A 13,588-nucleotide genomic window follows, 5' to 3' on the forward strand; every position below is an offset into this window, starting at 1 on the left:
AGAACACAGATACACCTCGAATTAAAGCTACTTGAAGGATCTTTGGCCACCTAGAATTGCCATTTGAAATACAATTCCTGTTTGAGGCTATGATTTAAAGAATGGAAGATAAATATTATAAAACGATGTGCTGGACAAAATGAAATATTTGTTATCATCTAAACCTAATATATCCTTGATATATTAGGGATGATGCATTCAAATAGGTTACATTATTACAATTGTAGTTATGTATTTCTCTAACAATTTAAAGCATTTATAGGTAACATTTTAAAATAAATTCAAATATGAGAAACAACACCCCTATTCGTACATCCACACTTTCCTCCAGCTCAAGTTTGATTGACAGAGGTTTCACAATATAAGGCAAGGAAGATGGCACGCCTCATTGACAATTAGCTGGACAGGATTTCTGGAACAAATTGACATTTGTTTGTTTTTGTTTGTGCGGGTTTTTTCTGAAAGAATCCTAAAAAAAACAAACAGAAGATTGCCAAATGAGATTTCACACACAGGTTCTTTTGTAAGCATCACTTGATATGTCCATGATACATTATTGGTTCATAAGTGGATACTGTGAAGTATTTGGCATCTCTGTGGATGCCTATGGGCTTTTACATTTTTTTCATTTTCAATATTTTTGTAAGCAGCCATAGCACCAGGGGCGCCACAAAGAATTTTGGGCCCCATGAAGAAATTGCAATTTGCACACGCACACACACACACACATACACACACACATACACATACACACACACACACACACACACACACACACACACACACACACACACACAACCTTTGAACCATACATCATTAGCAAACAGAACACTGGGTATAACTCTGTTGAGAACACATTTTATAAATCACTTGGTGAAGAGAAATAATCTTTTTGATACCAGCAAGATAAATAGGTAAATGTTTAACTTTGAATATACATTATGTTATGGTTTGTTTAGAACGACTCATCCTTTATTTTAAATCGCACTGCCTGAGAAAATGTTTTGTTTCCCTGAATATATTCTGTCTATCTTGCTTACATGCTAATGTTCACAGTTCTTCAGTTGACTGAAGATTGCCTTGTCCAATGTCGATGTTTCGAGGGAAAGGTTCACCCAGGTCTTACTACCCACTGCTTACAGTGGGATTAGGAGTCCTTAATGCTATTCTGCTGGTAGCAACCATTATTCTGAGTGTCAACTGTAAGTAGAATAAAATAAAATAAATTATTGTAACATGGTGTTTACACTTAATTGTTGTTTACAGCTGATTCCAATATGATACAATTCTTGTAAGAGAGCATCATTATATATATATAATTCCAAAATTATAATAACTCCTGCAACAACTTTTCATTAACAAATAGGAATTGAAATGTTGTGGTTGTATGGTCTCTTGAGCCCCTAGGTTACAAAGGTGGTGAAAAGAATCTTCCTCTACATCAGAACATAACACAAATCAACAGAAAACTGAAGCAGCTCCAAACCAACAACAGTGATGTGATCCACGAGAAGGAGACGATTCACAGAAAACTAGATGAAGTCGTCATGGACCATCAGCAAATAAGGCTAAAGGTCGAGCAACTGAGGAGCCAAAACGATATCCTTCAGGTTCAAACGGATCATCTCCTAGATGAGAAGAAACAACTGCTCTCCAGCATGTCTACTCTTGGTTAGACAGTTGTGATTTCATCTCAATTTCAACACATTTCCTATTACTCAAAGTCATGTTTCCTTAACTTTGGGATTTTTTTTGTAACAGAGGGAAACTGTGGCCTCTGCTTACCAGGATGGGATCTACACAAAAGCATGTGTTACTATTTTGCTACTTCTGATTACCCTCTGTTGAGCTGGAAGAGCAGCAGAGATGATTGCATATCTCGCGGAGCAGAGCTAGTTGTGATAGATAGCAGAGAGAAGCAGGTGAGATTGTCAACACCAAAAGGTATACTGTCGCACAAATACAGAAGACAAAAAGATACGTATAAGACAATATTCATGTAAAAAATCTTGGGTGCCTAAAAAGTGTACACAGTACTGTATATGTATGGATGTATGACACATCACTTTATTTATCTGTGTTTCGCTCAGCTCTACATCACTGAGACCTTACTTGCCATTAACTTCAACTTGAGGAACGTGTACCATGCTGGATTTCATATTGGGCTCAGTGAAGAGTACACTCGGGGGACTTGGGGTTCTCAAGGGACCTGGACTTGGGTGCATGGGGCTAAGCTGCTGGAGGGGTGAGGGCAGCTTACAGCGTTGCAGTTTTACATTATGTTTGTTCAATGCATACCCTTACAAACATGGATTGCTAATTAGATTGAACCGGTATCTCATTCAAAGAAATCACGAGGTACAAAACATTTAGGTTTGGCCTGAATCAATCGCTTTGTCTCAATAGCTCTCACGAAGCAATTCAGTCATTCGATTGCAATACCACAATGCTAGTCATTCATAATGATCAGTAGCACAATAACCATGCAATGTTTAATGACAGTCCTTTGTTTGCAGATTCTGGATGGATGGGGAGCCAAATGATGCAGATGGTGCGGAGGACTGCGCTGCTACCTACCCCACTAGAAACCCCCAAAAAGCTTGGAACGATATTCCATGTTCACATCGACTGAAATGGATCTGTGAAATGGCACCACCATATTAGTAAAAGTAACTGTTCATTCACAGCATAACAAACACAACTTTACTTCCTAATCTGTGAATTTGTAATAAATTGAGTATGTTTCTAATGATTGATCTGATTGGTAAACTGCTAGCCTTCGTGAGTATTAACAGAAAACAGATCAAACCATTGCAGTCCCATTACTAGAAAAACTGCAATGTACTGTTTACATTGTGCAATGACTGGACAAATAGTCTCCCACATAATCAGGATCAGCAAAGTAAATGCTCGAGAGTTGAGACCAACAAAGAGACGCCAACTTAAAGGAATGGCGCATTTAGAGACGTTGCCCAACAACAGTTTGACAACTACATACAAAAACCTAATTTGTCAAGATGATTTAAGGTCAGACGGAAATCCTCTCTTTGAAGACCAAGTACCAGGTACTGTGTAGGAAGACTTCCTGTCTGTGTATTTTGCAGTGTCTGTGCAGTTGCTTTTTACATTTAACAGATGGAAGAAGCTCATGTTGTTGATAGTACTTGGACGTATGTTCAGCGTCTTTGTTCGCAGTGGCAGCTGAGGCGAGTACACATCGTTGTAGGCTGGTTGCAGGATGTCTGGGACTACTTAGTGTTTTCCTTATGGCAGCTGATATTGCTCTTGGAGTCCACTGTAAGTCCACTGAGCATTCTGAGATGATTGGGCTGGTCATGTGATGTTAAAATGATCAATTCCATTTCTGATCCACTCAAATGAACACGTTGTGTCCTCAAGCCGGTGAAATGAGTTGTGTCTTTATTGCTGACAGATCACAACATCAGAAATAAAGAACTCTCACTTAAACACCAATTAACACAAGTAAGTAGTGAGCTGGATCAAATCCGTAGCAACATGCAAGCCAAGGACGAGACACAATTTTCCCTAGCAATGGCACTTCGTAGACAGAGTGAAGTTTCAGTGATGCGAGAGTATCAAGAACAACAGATGAGGGACTTTGAGAACAGGATCCAAGCCCTTCAGGAGGAGCAAATAAACATGAAGTCTCGCATCTCTCAACTTGGTGAGTTTGTGTTTATTTTTGATAACCATATATTCCTTGGTACGCTACATATGTTTGTATCTAAACAATCATTTAATACTACATCAAAGAAATGTATGTATGCCCACTTTTGCTCACTCAGAATCACTCAAATTGTTTTGATTTGATTGACAATGACCCATGCTGCAACAACTATAAAGTATTATGTAACTGTTTGCGTTTTTTTTAACAGAAGTGAGTTGTGCACGGTGTATGCCAGGGTGGACACTTCTGAACTCCACATGCTACTATTTCCCTTTCTCGGACACCATTCCCCGGAAAGGATGGAAAGAAAGTAAAGACACCTGCGTTGCGAAAGGAGGAGACCTGGCAGTGGTAGATAGCTGGCAGAAGCAGGTAAACCTGGAAATGCATTTCTTTCATTTCTTCTAAACCATACATTTTGTCTGGGTTACAAACCAAAGTCTGTTTCCATGTGTTTGGATATTGTGTTTACCTCAGGAGGAGATAAGTAAGTTGATATTGGCAAAGTACACTGACACACCGATACGTCTCAGTGGATTCTGGATTGGACTTTCTGATATTAGTTCAGAGGGGAACTGGACATGGCAGAATGGAGTGAAGATGACTCAGGGGTAAGAGGTGGATACAGAATTTTTAAAAATCAACCTGTTTACACAATCTTACGAGAGAGTAACTTTGAACTCCGTCTAGGTATTGGGAAGATGGAGAACCGAATGACTACTATGAGTCAGAGGACTGTGTTGCCGTCTACCCCTGGAGTAACTTTAGCAAGAACTGGAATGATGCCCCATGTACACATCCACTGAAATGGATATGTGAAAAGGCTCGCTAATCTGAAAAAGTATTGTTTTGGCAATTTTTCATTGTTTATAAGTGTCATTGACATGATGGAACTAAGAAGATAAACTCAAAAATAAAAGCATAGATTAATTAATTGTAATGAATATTATATTTGCTACCATTATACTTTTGATTAGTAAACTGACAAACGGGGGGCAAGAAACATCTACAGCCCAAAATGCCTCTACTACACAACTGCCTATGCATATTTTCTAGCCAAGGGAAGGCATTCTGTGTTGCGTAGCTCCAACACAACAAGGTTATTGTGGACCTTGGCATGGTCATAGTTCAAGGCAAAAGCCGAATTAAAACACTGATGTATGCACAACAACAATTCTAAACTATTACTGTTTGTAGACAGTGAGTATACATAATTTTTCTGAGGGCCATCTATACACTGTTAATACCCACCACGACTATGTGGCCTATGATGTTCCAGACTTTTGCCAAGACTTTGTCACTGGTTACCAGGGCTAAATGGGTTATATTATAACCCCCATTCTATAACAAGCAGCAGTTCAACACATTATTTTGCTTATTAGTCACTAGAGGGAACCAGAGTGAATATGTTGATGAATGCGCAACTGGCCATTCTAAAGCAATACACATAAAACAGTACTAATGAAAAAACCTGGGAAAGTGCAGAATATTCTCTATTAAAGTTGTTCTGTGTAGAGGGAATAACTGCCTATACAAGGTATTGCATCGAACAGAAGACTTTATCTTCTTGTCCTGCCTTAAAATGAACACTATACACATCTATATGTCTTGCATTTATTTGTTCCTACGTTCTCCATAAAAAATATAGAAGGAAGCGAAACTACTGGCTCTGTGTGTGTTGTGTGTGTGTGTGTGTGTGTGTGTGTGTGTGTGTGCGTGTGTGTGTGTGTGTGTGCAAGAGAAAGAGAGAGCCATCAGTCTGTCAATCCTTCTGAATTGCAAACTAAAAAGAGGAAAGACCAGAACACTTCGGGAAGAGAAGCACTGGTGAGTGAAATTCAATTCATAATCCTATGAAGGATCTAACAGTAAAGTCATACATAGAAACAGATAGGATGGTGTCAGTGTCAAGTAAGGACTGGCGCAAATCTCTCGTTTGTAAGCGGTGATTCCTTCTCTCTCACACTCAGGTTTGAAGCATCTCAGGGTTTGAGCATGGGAGGGTACACTGGGCTGTTAGTGCTGGTGTGTGTGATGGGGCTCCTGTCGTCGGGGCAAGGGGAGGCTGGCTGCACGGTTAAGGATGGGAGACCAGGAGAGACTGGGCTGTCGGGTTTGGATGGACGTCAGGGAGCCAAGGGACAGAAAGGAGAGCCGGGTGAGGTTACAGTTGTTTGCGAGCAGGCAAACTCATTGCTCTTTTCCCTGTCGATGATACATTCAACAAGAAATGTGTGTTTTGTTGCAAGTCAAGGCAGCGCATGGGAGGATTCGTCTTTCTAAGTTGCTTTTACGTTTGACATGTGCCTCTCTTTTCTTCTCTCCCTGTCTCTCTCTTGTTTTATCTCTCCGTCACCCTGTTCTGACAGCTCAAGTGCAGCAGATGGATCAAGAGGCCCTCTTGAAGCTCAAGGGGTTGAGGGGGAGACTGGGTCAACCAGGGGACATGGGCCCTAAGGGTTACAATGGAGATGTGGGCCCCGAGGGCTCCCCTGGTGTCCCTGGACCTAAAGGCCCCCCAGGAGGGGGAGCTGACACCCCCCAGAAGCCACGTTCAGCCTTCTCAGTGGAGCGCACAGGCTTTAGCCTTCCCCGGTACAACGAGAAAATTACCTTCCAGACAGCCATCACCAGCTCCCCTGACTTCAAGATGGACACAGGCATCTTCACCTGCAAACTGCCTGGAGTCTACTACTTTGTGTTTCACTCCATGTCCAAGGTGAACCCCTTTATTGAATTCAGGGCCTGGCATTCGTTTTGAAAGAAAAACGTTCCAGATCATGTTTTTGTCATGTTTTGTGTGTGTTTTCAGGTGGATATGTGTCTGAAGCTGCATAGTGAGGACAAATCAGAGAGACAACTGGTGTTCTGCGACTACAGCAGTGGAAAACCACAGGTCAGTTTTGAACACTGAAACACAATGTTTGTGCTACCGGCCAGTTTGTTCCCATATACAATGCTAATCCGTATATTGCCATGAAATGTTAGTGGACTGAAAAAAGTGTGAGAAGTTCCCCTTAGAAGTTTCTGGAACCCCCCTAAATTGAATTGCCGCTGTGTTGTTGCAATGGCAGGTTTTGACTGGAGGAGTGGTTCTCACATTGAAGCTGAATCAGAAGGTGTGGCTGGAGATGTACAAGGATAAGCAGTCGGACAGCATTCACAAAGACACCACTGATAAAAAGATTGTATTCAACGGCTTCATGCTCTTCGGCACTGAATGACCTTGATGGGCCCCTCAGGAATTGCGTTCCATGTTCAAGTCATGTTGCTTTCATATCCTCAAATGAACCTTTATAAAAATATGATGTGTCATTGCAACAGTGCTTTATATAAAGGCATCAAATGTGCACTTTCAGCCGTACATGTACACTGTCTTTCTCAGTTCCTCAAATGAACGTTTATTAAACAACAGGTTCCATTTCTATCACCACTTGTGAGAGAACTGTCTTTTTTATTTCCTACACTTGACACAGTAAATACCCAGAAATGCATAAGTGGCCATAATGCCATGTCACAGTCTCGGGGAAACTAAAGGACAGTTAGTAGAACTTTTAATCCCAGGGGGAAATGAAGTGTTAGAGTAAATACACACAACTGAAGTAAATATGTAAATTGACAATGTATGGTGCACTTTAGTGTAAACATGGATAGTAGGAGGATGAAGAAGAGAGGGTTAAAAAGATTATTAAGCAAGTAAACACAGTTCATACTTAAAAAGATGTCAATAACGGTCCCAGTAGAGGGAAAAAACAAAGAGGACTTGGGGAAAGGGTTAGGGAGATATTTGTATACTTATACTACTTATAGTTCCAGTGTTCCTTTAAAGTTACGGTACATGAGATAGATGTGGGGTGCCCGCGGATGACCACAGAAAGATATGTTTGAACCATGACCTTGGACCGCAAGAGATGTGAAAGTTGCTGATTAACTCGTTTTTAGGAGCTTCTGTTTTTTTGTCTCTGCGTTACTTCGTTGACGTATGAGACATTTGTAGTCTCACTGAGCTCGTTCTCTCAGTCAAAACCTCTCCTTACTATTTTCAACAGATAAGTAAGTGTATTTCCTTTTCTCAGATTTGCTATTCTCAGTCAGTTGTGCTGTATTTTGTGTGTAGTTTCCAATGTTTGCCTTTCGAATGATTTTAAGATGTGTACTTTCCTTACTTATGATGCAACTGATTGAAACCAAAACATGTCGCTCCGTTTTTGATTTGAGATGCTCCTCTCTTCTCCTCTCTTGTTTCTCCTCCTCTCTTCGCTCCTTTTGTTTCTCCTCCTCTCCTCCTCTCCACTCATCCCCTGCTCTCCTTTCTCACCTGTTTCCATAGGGATTATGATGCTCCATCCCTACATTGCCATGGGAGCCTTTCTGTCATTGATTCTACCTGTCTTGGTCTCCACGGAGACCTGTTCTATGGTAGGAACTCCTGGACTTCCTGGCATCCCAGGGTTTCCAGGAAGGAATGGTCGAGATGGAGAACAAGGAGAGAAAGGAGAAGCAGGTTTGTTCCTGCATGCACAACACAGACAATCAGCTCAAATCTACAGAAAAGGAAATACAATATGTCTGAGATTCCCTAAACTGTACATATCGTCTGTCTGCAGGTGTAGCAGGGGGACTAGCACAGAGTCCGGTAAAGGGGTATCAGGGGGACACAGGAGCTCCGGGTGCCACTGGCAAGCGTGGTAAGGGTGGGGAGAGAGGGCCCTCAGGCCCTTTGGGACCCCCAGGGGATGTGGGACCCCCTGGGGGAGGCTCAGATAGATCCGCCTTCAGCGTGACCAGAGGAACGATCTCAGCGCCTGAGAAATTCAAGGTCGTTAAGTTCAAGTCCGTGATCACCAACATACACAACGACTACGACACGGAGACAGGCCACTTCAGGTGGATATCCTCTCCCTATTCAGACCGTCCGCATGTCCCTACCTGTCTGTCTCGCCTGCTGAATCGTCCTTCCTCTGTGTTGCAGATGCCGCGTCCCAGGGACCTACTACTTTGTGTACCACGCCTCCTCCGAGGACAGACTTTGCCTGCAACTCAAAGTGGATGACACCACCATGGCCGCCTTCTGTGAACTGTCCAGCAACGGCGTGAGGCAGGTGAGCTCCGGGGGCCTGGCCATGCACCTGGTAAAGGACCAGGAGGTGTGGCTGCAGACCAACGACAACAATGGCATGACTGGCAAGATAGAGGGGACCAGCATCTTCTCCGGGTTCCTCCTTCACGCCCACTGATCTCCATGGTGACAGTGGGTCGTTCCATTCATCCAACAATTCGTCCACCCATCCATCCACCCATCCGTCCGTGCGTCCATCCATAAATCGATCCAGTGCGTTGTCTGAACGATGGTTGTTCGTTGCTTTATCCTTGAATTGTTTCCAACGTAATGTCAGCAGATTGTTTTCCTTGATTGTTCTTCCCTGTCGTGAGAGCAATAAAACATTTGACATTGTTTCCTTGAGTGTCAAGTTTTTTTCTTGAAGATAAGAAGAGATAGTTTGACCACCAGTCCCACCTTGTCTGGAATTATTCAGAGGAAGAGCTTTGGAATGACGTATCAAGATAGTAACAGATCTCTTGAACGAAAACTTGTTTGTAGGATACATATACATACATACATATATTGTCAGAAAATTATTTCATTAAACTCTCCTCACATGTTGTCTTCAAATAGGACAATAACCATCAAATAATTTGAAACAGAATCTGCCTATGCTCAGCAGTTTAAGCAGAACAAATTCCGATACAGAACTCTGCTCTTCCTCATTCAGGGTACAGGGACATTTTTAAAAAGTGCTGAAAGATGCCGAATGAACATAGAAAAAAGTTTTGAATTTGTTGATTAATTTAGTTTTTCCCCCCTTTGCTTGCTTCCTCTATTGAACACAGTTTCTCTTCCTCCTGAGGGCACATTGCTCCATCTCTGTGTGAACCACACAGCATCAGTTCATCTGGGGCTCCAATGATTTGATTCTTCACTCTGGTCCAGAAGAACAAAGTCTACACGCCTGACGCTCGTTTTGAGAGGACACAACACACATCTCCTCCAGCTCGAACGTGGGGTCGCAGTTGAGTCCTCTGCACACATCTCTGTAGCCCACATCGAAGGACTGCCCAGCGCTGTGAGCAGACAAACTACACTGCTGGGATCTACAGGAGTTAAACAACATACTAATGGTGAGATATTCTCTCAGACGCTGCTTTGTGAAACTCTGTCTGCACGCTAGGCCTTCTACATAGCCAGCTCTTCACTTGATGGTATCACTCGCACTACACATTTCTTTGCATTTTAAGAGATATGGATGATACACTGATCAGACCAGGGTTATACATAGCATTTAGATATGGATTGTAATGTGTGTGTGTCTGTGTGTGTGTGTGTGTGTGCATACACCAGGCCTCCCAGTGGATGAGATGGTGTACTGCTGCTGTGGTCAGCATTGTCCTGACTTCCCTCGTGACCCCTGTTGCCATGCAGACCTGTGACTCCGACCGGGGTTACCCAGGGGTGCCTGGGATACCAGGAGCCCATGGAGCTAATGGCAAAGATGGCCTGAAAGGGGAGAAGGGGGACCAAGGTAAAGTCTGCAAGACCCCCATCAAATGATGGTAACACTGTTGGATGAGGAAGGATGGCTAGTCAATTGTCTGTAGAACCCTCATGACGGCTCTGATGCCTGCTAGAACTTTCTCTCAGAGCTGGACGGTGTGTGTTTGAGTATGTGTGTTTGTTTGTGCAGGTGAGTCATGGCTGGGCATGAACGGGCCAAAGGGGGAACCTGGCCTGCCTGGACCCCCAGGAAGGTCAGGGCTGAAGGGGGACCCTGGCCAGCCCGGCCCCCCCGGCCCTCCTGGACCCGAAGGTCCGACTGGAGAGCGGGGAAGCACCAAGACCATCCAGAAATCGTACTTTTCTAACCAAAGGACCACCACATCGTACCCTACCAAGAACGTGGACATCCCCTTCGAGCGATCGGTCCTGAGCAGCAGTGACCCTACCCTGGCAGGCGATTCGCTCAGAGACGGGGTGTTCCATTGTCCCATCAAGGGTGTGTACTTCTTCACCTATCATCTGACTGCTAAGAACTTGGTGTGCCTGAAACTGATGAAGGAGAAAGAGACCAAGATGGAACTGTGTGATTCATCAAATAACTTCATGTTAACCTCGGGCTCAGTGTTGCTACAGCTGGATGTGGGTGAGAAAGTGTCCCTGCAAACCACAGATTACAACGCTGTCATCACCAGGGAATACCGCACTGACAGCATCTTCATTGGCTTCCTGCTCTATCCTGTTGCCTAGTGGCTTAAAACCATATTATTCTTTTTTACAAGTCTACAATACTTTCTGTGTTGCATTATTCCAAAGTCACACAATTGAAAAGTGAAAAGAATGTGTATCTTAATAAACACACCAAGTTTATTGTAGTGTTATCTCTTCAAGTCAAGATATTCTTTGAATAAACTGATGACTGCCTGACAATAAAATTGGACTCTGATTTGATTGACATTCATCGCAGCTCTTAGACTTACAGCCGATGATTGTCAGAGAAGCTTTCATGTGAACACACACAAAAATCCTTCTCACCAATCTCTGCACCCCTTTTAAAACTAGTGCTACCAATCCCGGCTTTCTTCTCATAGCATCCATCGACCAGTTCTGTGTTACACATTGTCCCGCATGCACCAATAACAACCTGCCATTCACTCTCAAAGAATTAAGCACTATGACAACAAGAGTAAACAAATCCAAGTTTAGAAGCTTTGTGTACAACACCCGGGTCTTCACACAGAAAAATGTGGATCCTTGTGCATGCGAAGTACAGGGCATAGTATCTTTTTCAAATGATTCAATTACCTTGAAATTCTACTACTCTTAGGTAAGCAAAGAGCAGTATGCATAACATTTCTGTTGAATTAAGTGTATTTTGGTTGCAGTTCAACTGCATCCATTTAATTACATTTGTTATGCAATTGTTCTTGATGATGGTTGAAAAAGTTAACTAATTTTGTATTCTTACTTACAAATGATGTTTATTACAAATTGATGTATATCAACTGGCTAGGTTGTTTCTACTCATCTCCACATACAGTTTACTCTCAACATGCAACCTACTCAGATCCCAACAAGCTCGCCTGTCTTATTAAAAACCTAACCTTTTGTTGCTCTTTCATCACCGGCCTGGTGTCAGATATCCTCACCAAGTCCAGACGATGTCCAAAGATCGTCAGGTGAAACCAGACACATCCCGCACCCCGACCCGCCCAAACACCATCCCCCCTTCACATGCTCGTCTACGCCCCAAACCCCTCCAGCTCTTACACCCTCTCCCTTGCAGAGGGGAGTTGCCTGCTCTCGCAGGTATGCAGATGTGATGTCAATTAGAGCCTATTCTTTATCCAACAGATCCAGCCTCTCCTTCGCGATGCTCTCTGGTGACCCAGCGCATTTGTACCGGCTCGCTCGCTCTTCCCCTCTGCTTCAGCCCTTCTCTCTTTGCCCTCTCCCGCAGGTCTCCTCCTCTACCCCGACACGCCAGACAAGATGGAGTCGATGACACAACAGGCTTTCCGCCCCCGACCAGGGCCACGGCCAGACAAAGGCCGGGCTCTCCAGAGTAACCTAACCTTGGAAGGTAAGGCCCCCCCCCCCGACCCTACCAAATTGGCCCCAAGGTATCAGATACTGATTCTTATACTGAATACTGAATATTTCTATGTCGCTTTTAGATTAAAAGCATCTGATAAATGAATCAGTGTAAATGTGAGGTTTCCCTCCGATTCCTGACGGCAGACAACTTCTGCAGCTTGAAAGTTCTATTCTGGCCATCGTGAAAACACTATGTTACACCCACGTAAGTTGCGGCTCACAGTCAGCTGTTACAGAAGTATGACGACGTCGACTTGCAGGCGACCGGTGTTTCCTGACCACCCAGAGAGAGGCCTTCCACCCCCATCCTCTAGAGGGAGCCCCGCGCGCCGTGAGACGCAGGCCGAGAGGAAGGGCGGAGACGAAGGGGAAAAGGCCAGGGGAGGACGAGGGGAAGGGAAGCGAGGAGGAGGGAGACGAGAGAGGGGTGGAGCGGGGCGGGGTCGGAGGAGAGAGGGAGGAGATGCTGTCTCTGTACCAGCAGGATTTCCCTCCTCCCTCCATCCCTCTAAGGAGGAGGAGTCTTTCCATGCCTCCCCTGGACAACATCGCGATCAACCCCATCCTCAGGTATGTCTGTGTTTCAATTCATTCCCAAGTCCCACAAATTGGTTCTGTGTGTGCGTGTGCGTACAGCACGATATGTGGGTTTAAAATCATTCCGGAAATGGTGTCAACATGGTCGAACTGTGTGTGTCCACAGAGCCGAGTTCAGGACAGTCCAGAGGGACGCCTATCCGATGTGGTCTTTAACAGGATACTTCAAACCCATTGCGAGGCTGAGAGCTACTAAACAACACAGCACTTACCCTGGGTGACCCCGTATTGTGTTCACAAACGGCAAACCTCTAGTCTAGCAGACTAATAGCATGACGCTGGAATCGATGACAAACAATCCTAAATGAAGTAACAATCCAGTATTGCACCTTCTAGTCAATATCCCACAAGAAGAAAATAGCGGTGCTATGTGCATGATAGATCAAATAAGCGCAGCTAGTTCAGGCAGGGCAATCGGGCAGCGCGCGTCATCCGCTCATTACCACACCTGTGTTAGCCAGCACAAGCCCATTGGGCCACGTCCGATAAGACAGCATTAAAAGGCCACGCGGATACGCACACACACTCAGCCCATTTGTTGCATGATCAGTGCTGCTGCCACCCTCCACCATCCCCTTCTCCCCCATGCTGTTCTCTCCATCAGGGGGATTATATCTCTATTGCTCCCTGCCTCATATGTCATGTATGGATGT

At 44.1% G+C, this 13,588-nt stretch overlaps 6 protein-coding genes across 7 annotated transcripts; all 6 read left to right on the forward strand.

Moving 5' to 3' along the window:
* Positions 1-940: 940 nt before the first annotated feature.
* On the forward strand, positions 941-2,701 carry LOC134040003 (C-type lectin domain family 10 member A-like). Its single transcript, XM_062486223.1, has 5 exons — positions 941-1,202; positions 1,408-1,671; positions 1,762-1,922; positions 2,091-2,245; positions 2,517-2,701. The coding sequence occupies exons 1-5, from the start codon at positions 1,088-1,090 to the stop codon at positions 2,662-2,664; spliced, it is 843 nt and encodes a 280-aa protein (XP_062342207.1). The 5' UTR covers positions 941-1,087; the 3' UTR covers positions 2,665-2,701.
* A 138-nt stretch (positions 2,702-2,839) lies between these two features.
* Positions 2,840-4,618, forward strand: LOC134040002 (C-type lectin domain family 12 member B-like). 2 transcript variants are annotated; one of them, XM_062486222.1, is made up of 7 exons: positions 2,840-3,065; positions 3,181-3,297; positions 3,434-3,483; positions 3,571-3,685; positions 3,897-4,060; positions 4,166-4,299; positions 4,379-4,618. In XM_062486222.1, the coding sequence occupies exons 1-7, from the start codon at positions 2,840-2,842 to the stop codon at positions 4,518-4,520; spliced, it is 948 nt and encodes a 315-aa protein (XP_062342206.1). In that variant the 3' UTR covers positions 4,521-4,618. The 2 variants fall into 2 exon arrangements, with proteins under 2 accessions (XP_062342206.1, XP_062342205.1); XM_062486221.1 differs by having other exon boundaries at positions 3,434-3,685.
* A 779-nt stretch (positions 4,619-5,397) lies between these two features.
* On the forward strand, positions 5,398-7,121 carry LOC134039799 (complement C1q subcomponent subunit C-like). The gene is made up of 5 exons (XM_062485884.1): positions 5,398-5,515; positions 5,659-5,846; positions 6,058-6,407; positions 6,501-6,584; positions 6,763-7,121. The coding sequence occupies exons 2-5, from the start codon at positions 5,684-5,686 to the stop codon at positions 6,910-6,912; spliced, it is 747 nt and encodes a 248-aa protein (XP_062341868.1). The 5' UTR covers positions 5,398-5,515; positions 5,659-5,683; the 3' UTR covers positions 6,913-7,121.
* Positions 7,122-7,609: 488 nt separating this feature from the next.
* On the forward strand, positions 7,610-9,143 carry LOC134039800 (complement C1q subcomponent subunit C-like). Its single transcript, XM_062485885.1, has 4 exons — positions 7,610-7,741; positions 8,019-8,192; positions 8,296-8,575; positions 8,661-9,143. The coding sequence occupies exons 2-4, from the start codon at positions 8,024-8,026 to the stop codon at positions 8,923-8,925; spliced, it is 714 nt and encodes a 237-aa protein (XP_062341869.1). The 5' UTR covers positions 7,610-7,741; positions 8,019-8,023; the 3' UTR covers positions 8,926-9,143.
* Positions 9,144-9,637: 494 nt separating this feature from the next.
* On the forward strand, positions 9,638-11,170 carry c1qb (complement component 1, q subcomponent, B chain). The gene is made up of 4 exons (XM_062486182.1): positions 9,638-9,708; positions 9,766-9,868; positions 10,089-10,269; positions 10,432-11,170. The coding sequence occupies exons 2-4, from the start codon at positions 9,866-9,868 to the stop codon at positions 10,989-10,991; spliced, it is 744 nt and encodes a 247-aa protein (XP_062342166.1). The 5' UTR covers positions 9,638-9,708; positions 9,766-9,865; the 3' UTR covers positions 10,992-11,170.
* A 235-nt stretch (positions 11,171-11,405) lies between these two features.
* si:dkeyp-69c1.9 (uncharacterized) lies at positions 11,406-13,156 on the forward strand. The gene is made up of 5 exons (XM_062486255.1): positions 11,406-11,568; positions 11,881-12,050; positions 12,202-12,324; positions 12,599-12,908; positions 13,042-13,156. The coding sequence occupies exons 2-5, from the start codon at positions 11,903-11,905 to the stop codon at positions 13,154-13,156; spliced, it is 696 nt and encodes a 231-aa protein (XP_062342239.1). The 5' UTR covers positions 11,406-11,568; positions 11,881-11,902.
* Positions 13,157-13,588: the final 432 nt, after the last annotated feature.

Source organism: Osmerus eperlanus, chromosome 19 (assembly GCF_963692335.1).
Source record: "Osmerus eperlanus chromosome 19, fOsmEpe2.1, whole genome shotgun sequence".
Classification (NCBI taxonomy): Eukaryota; Metazoa; Chordata; class Actinopteri; order Osmeriformes; family Osmeridae; genus Osmerus; species Osmerus eperlanus.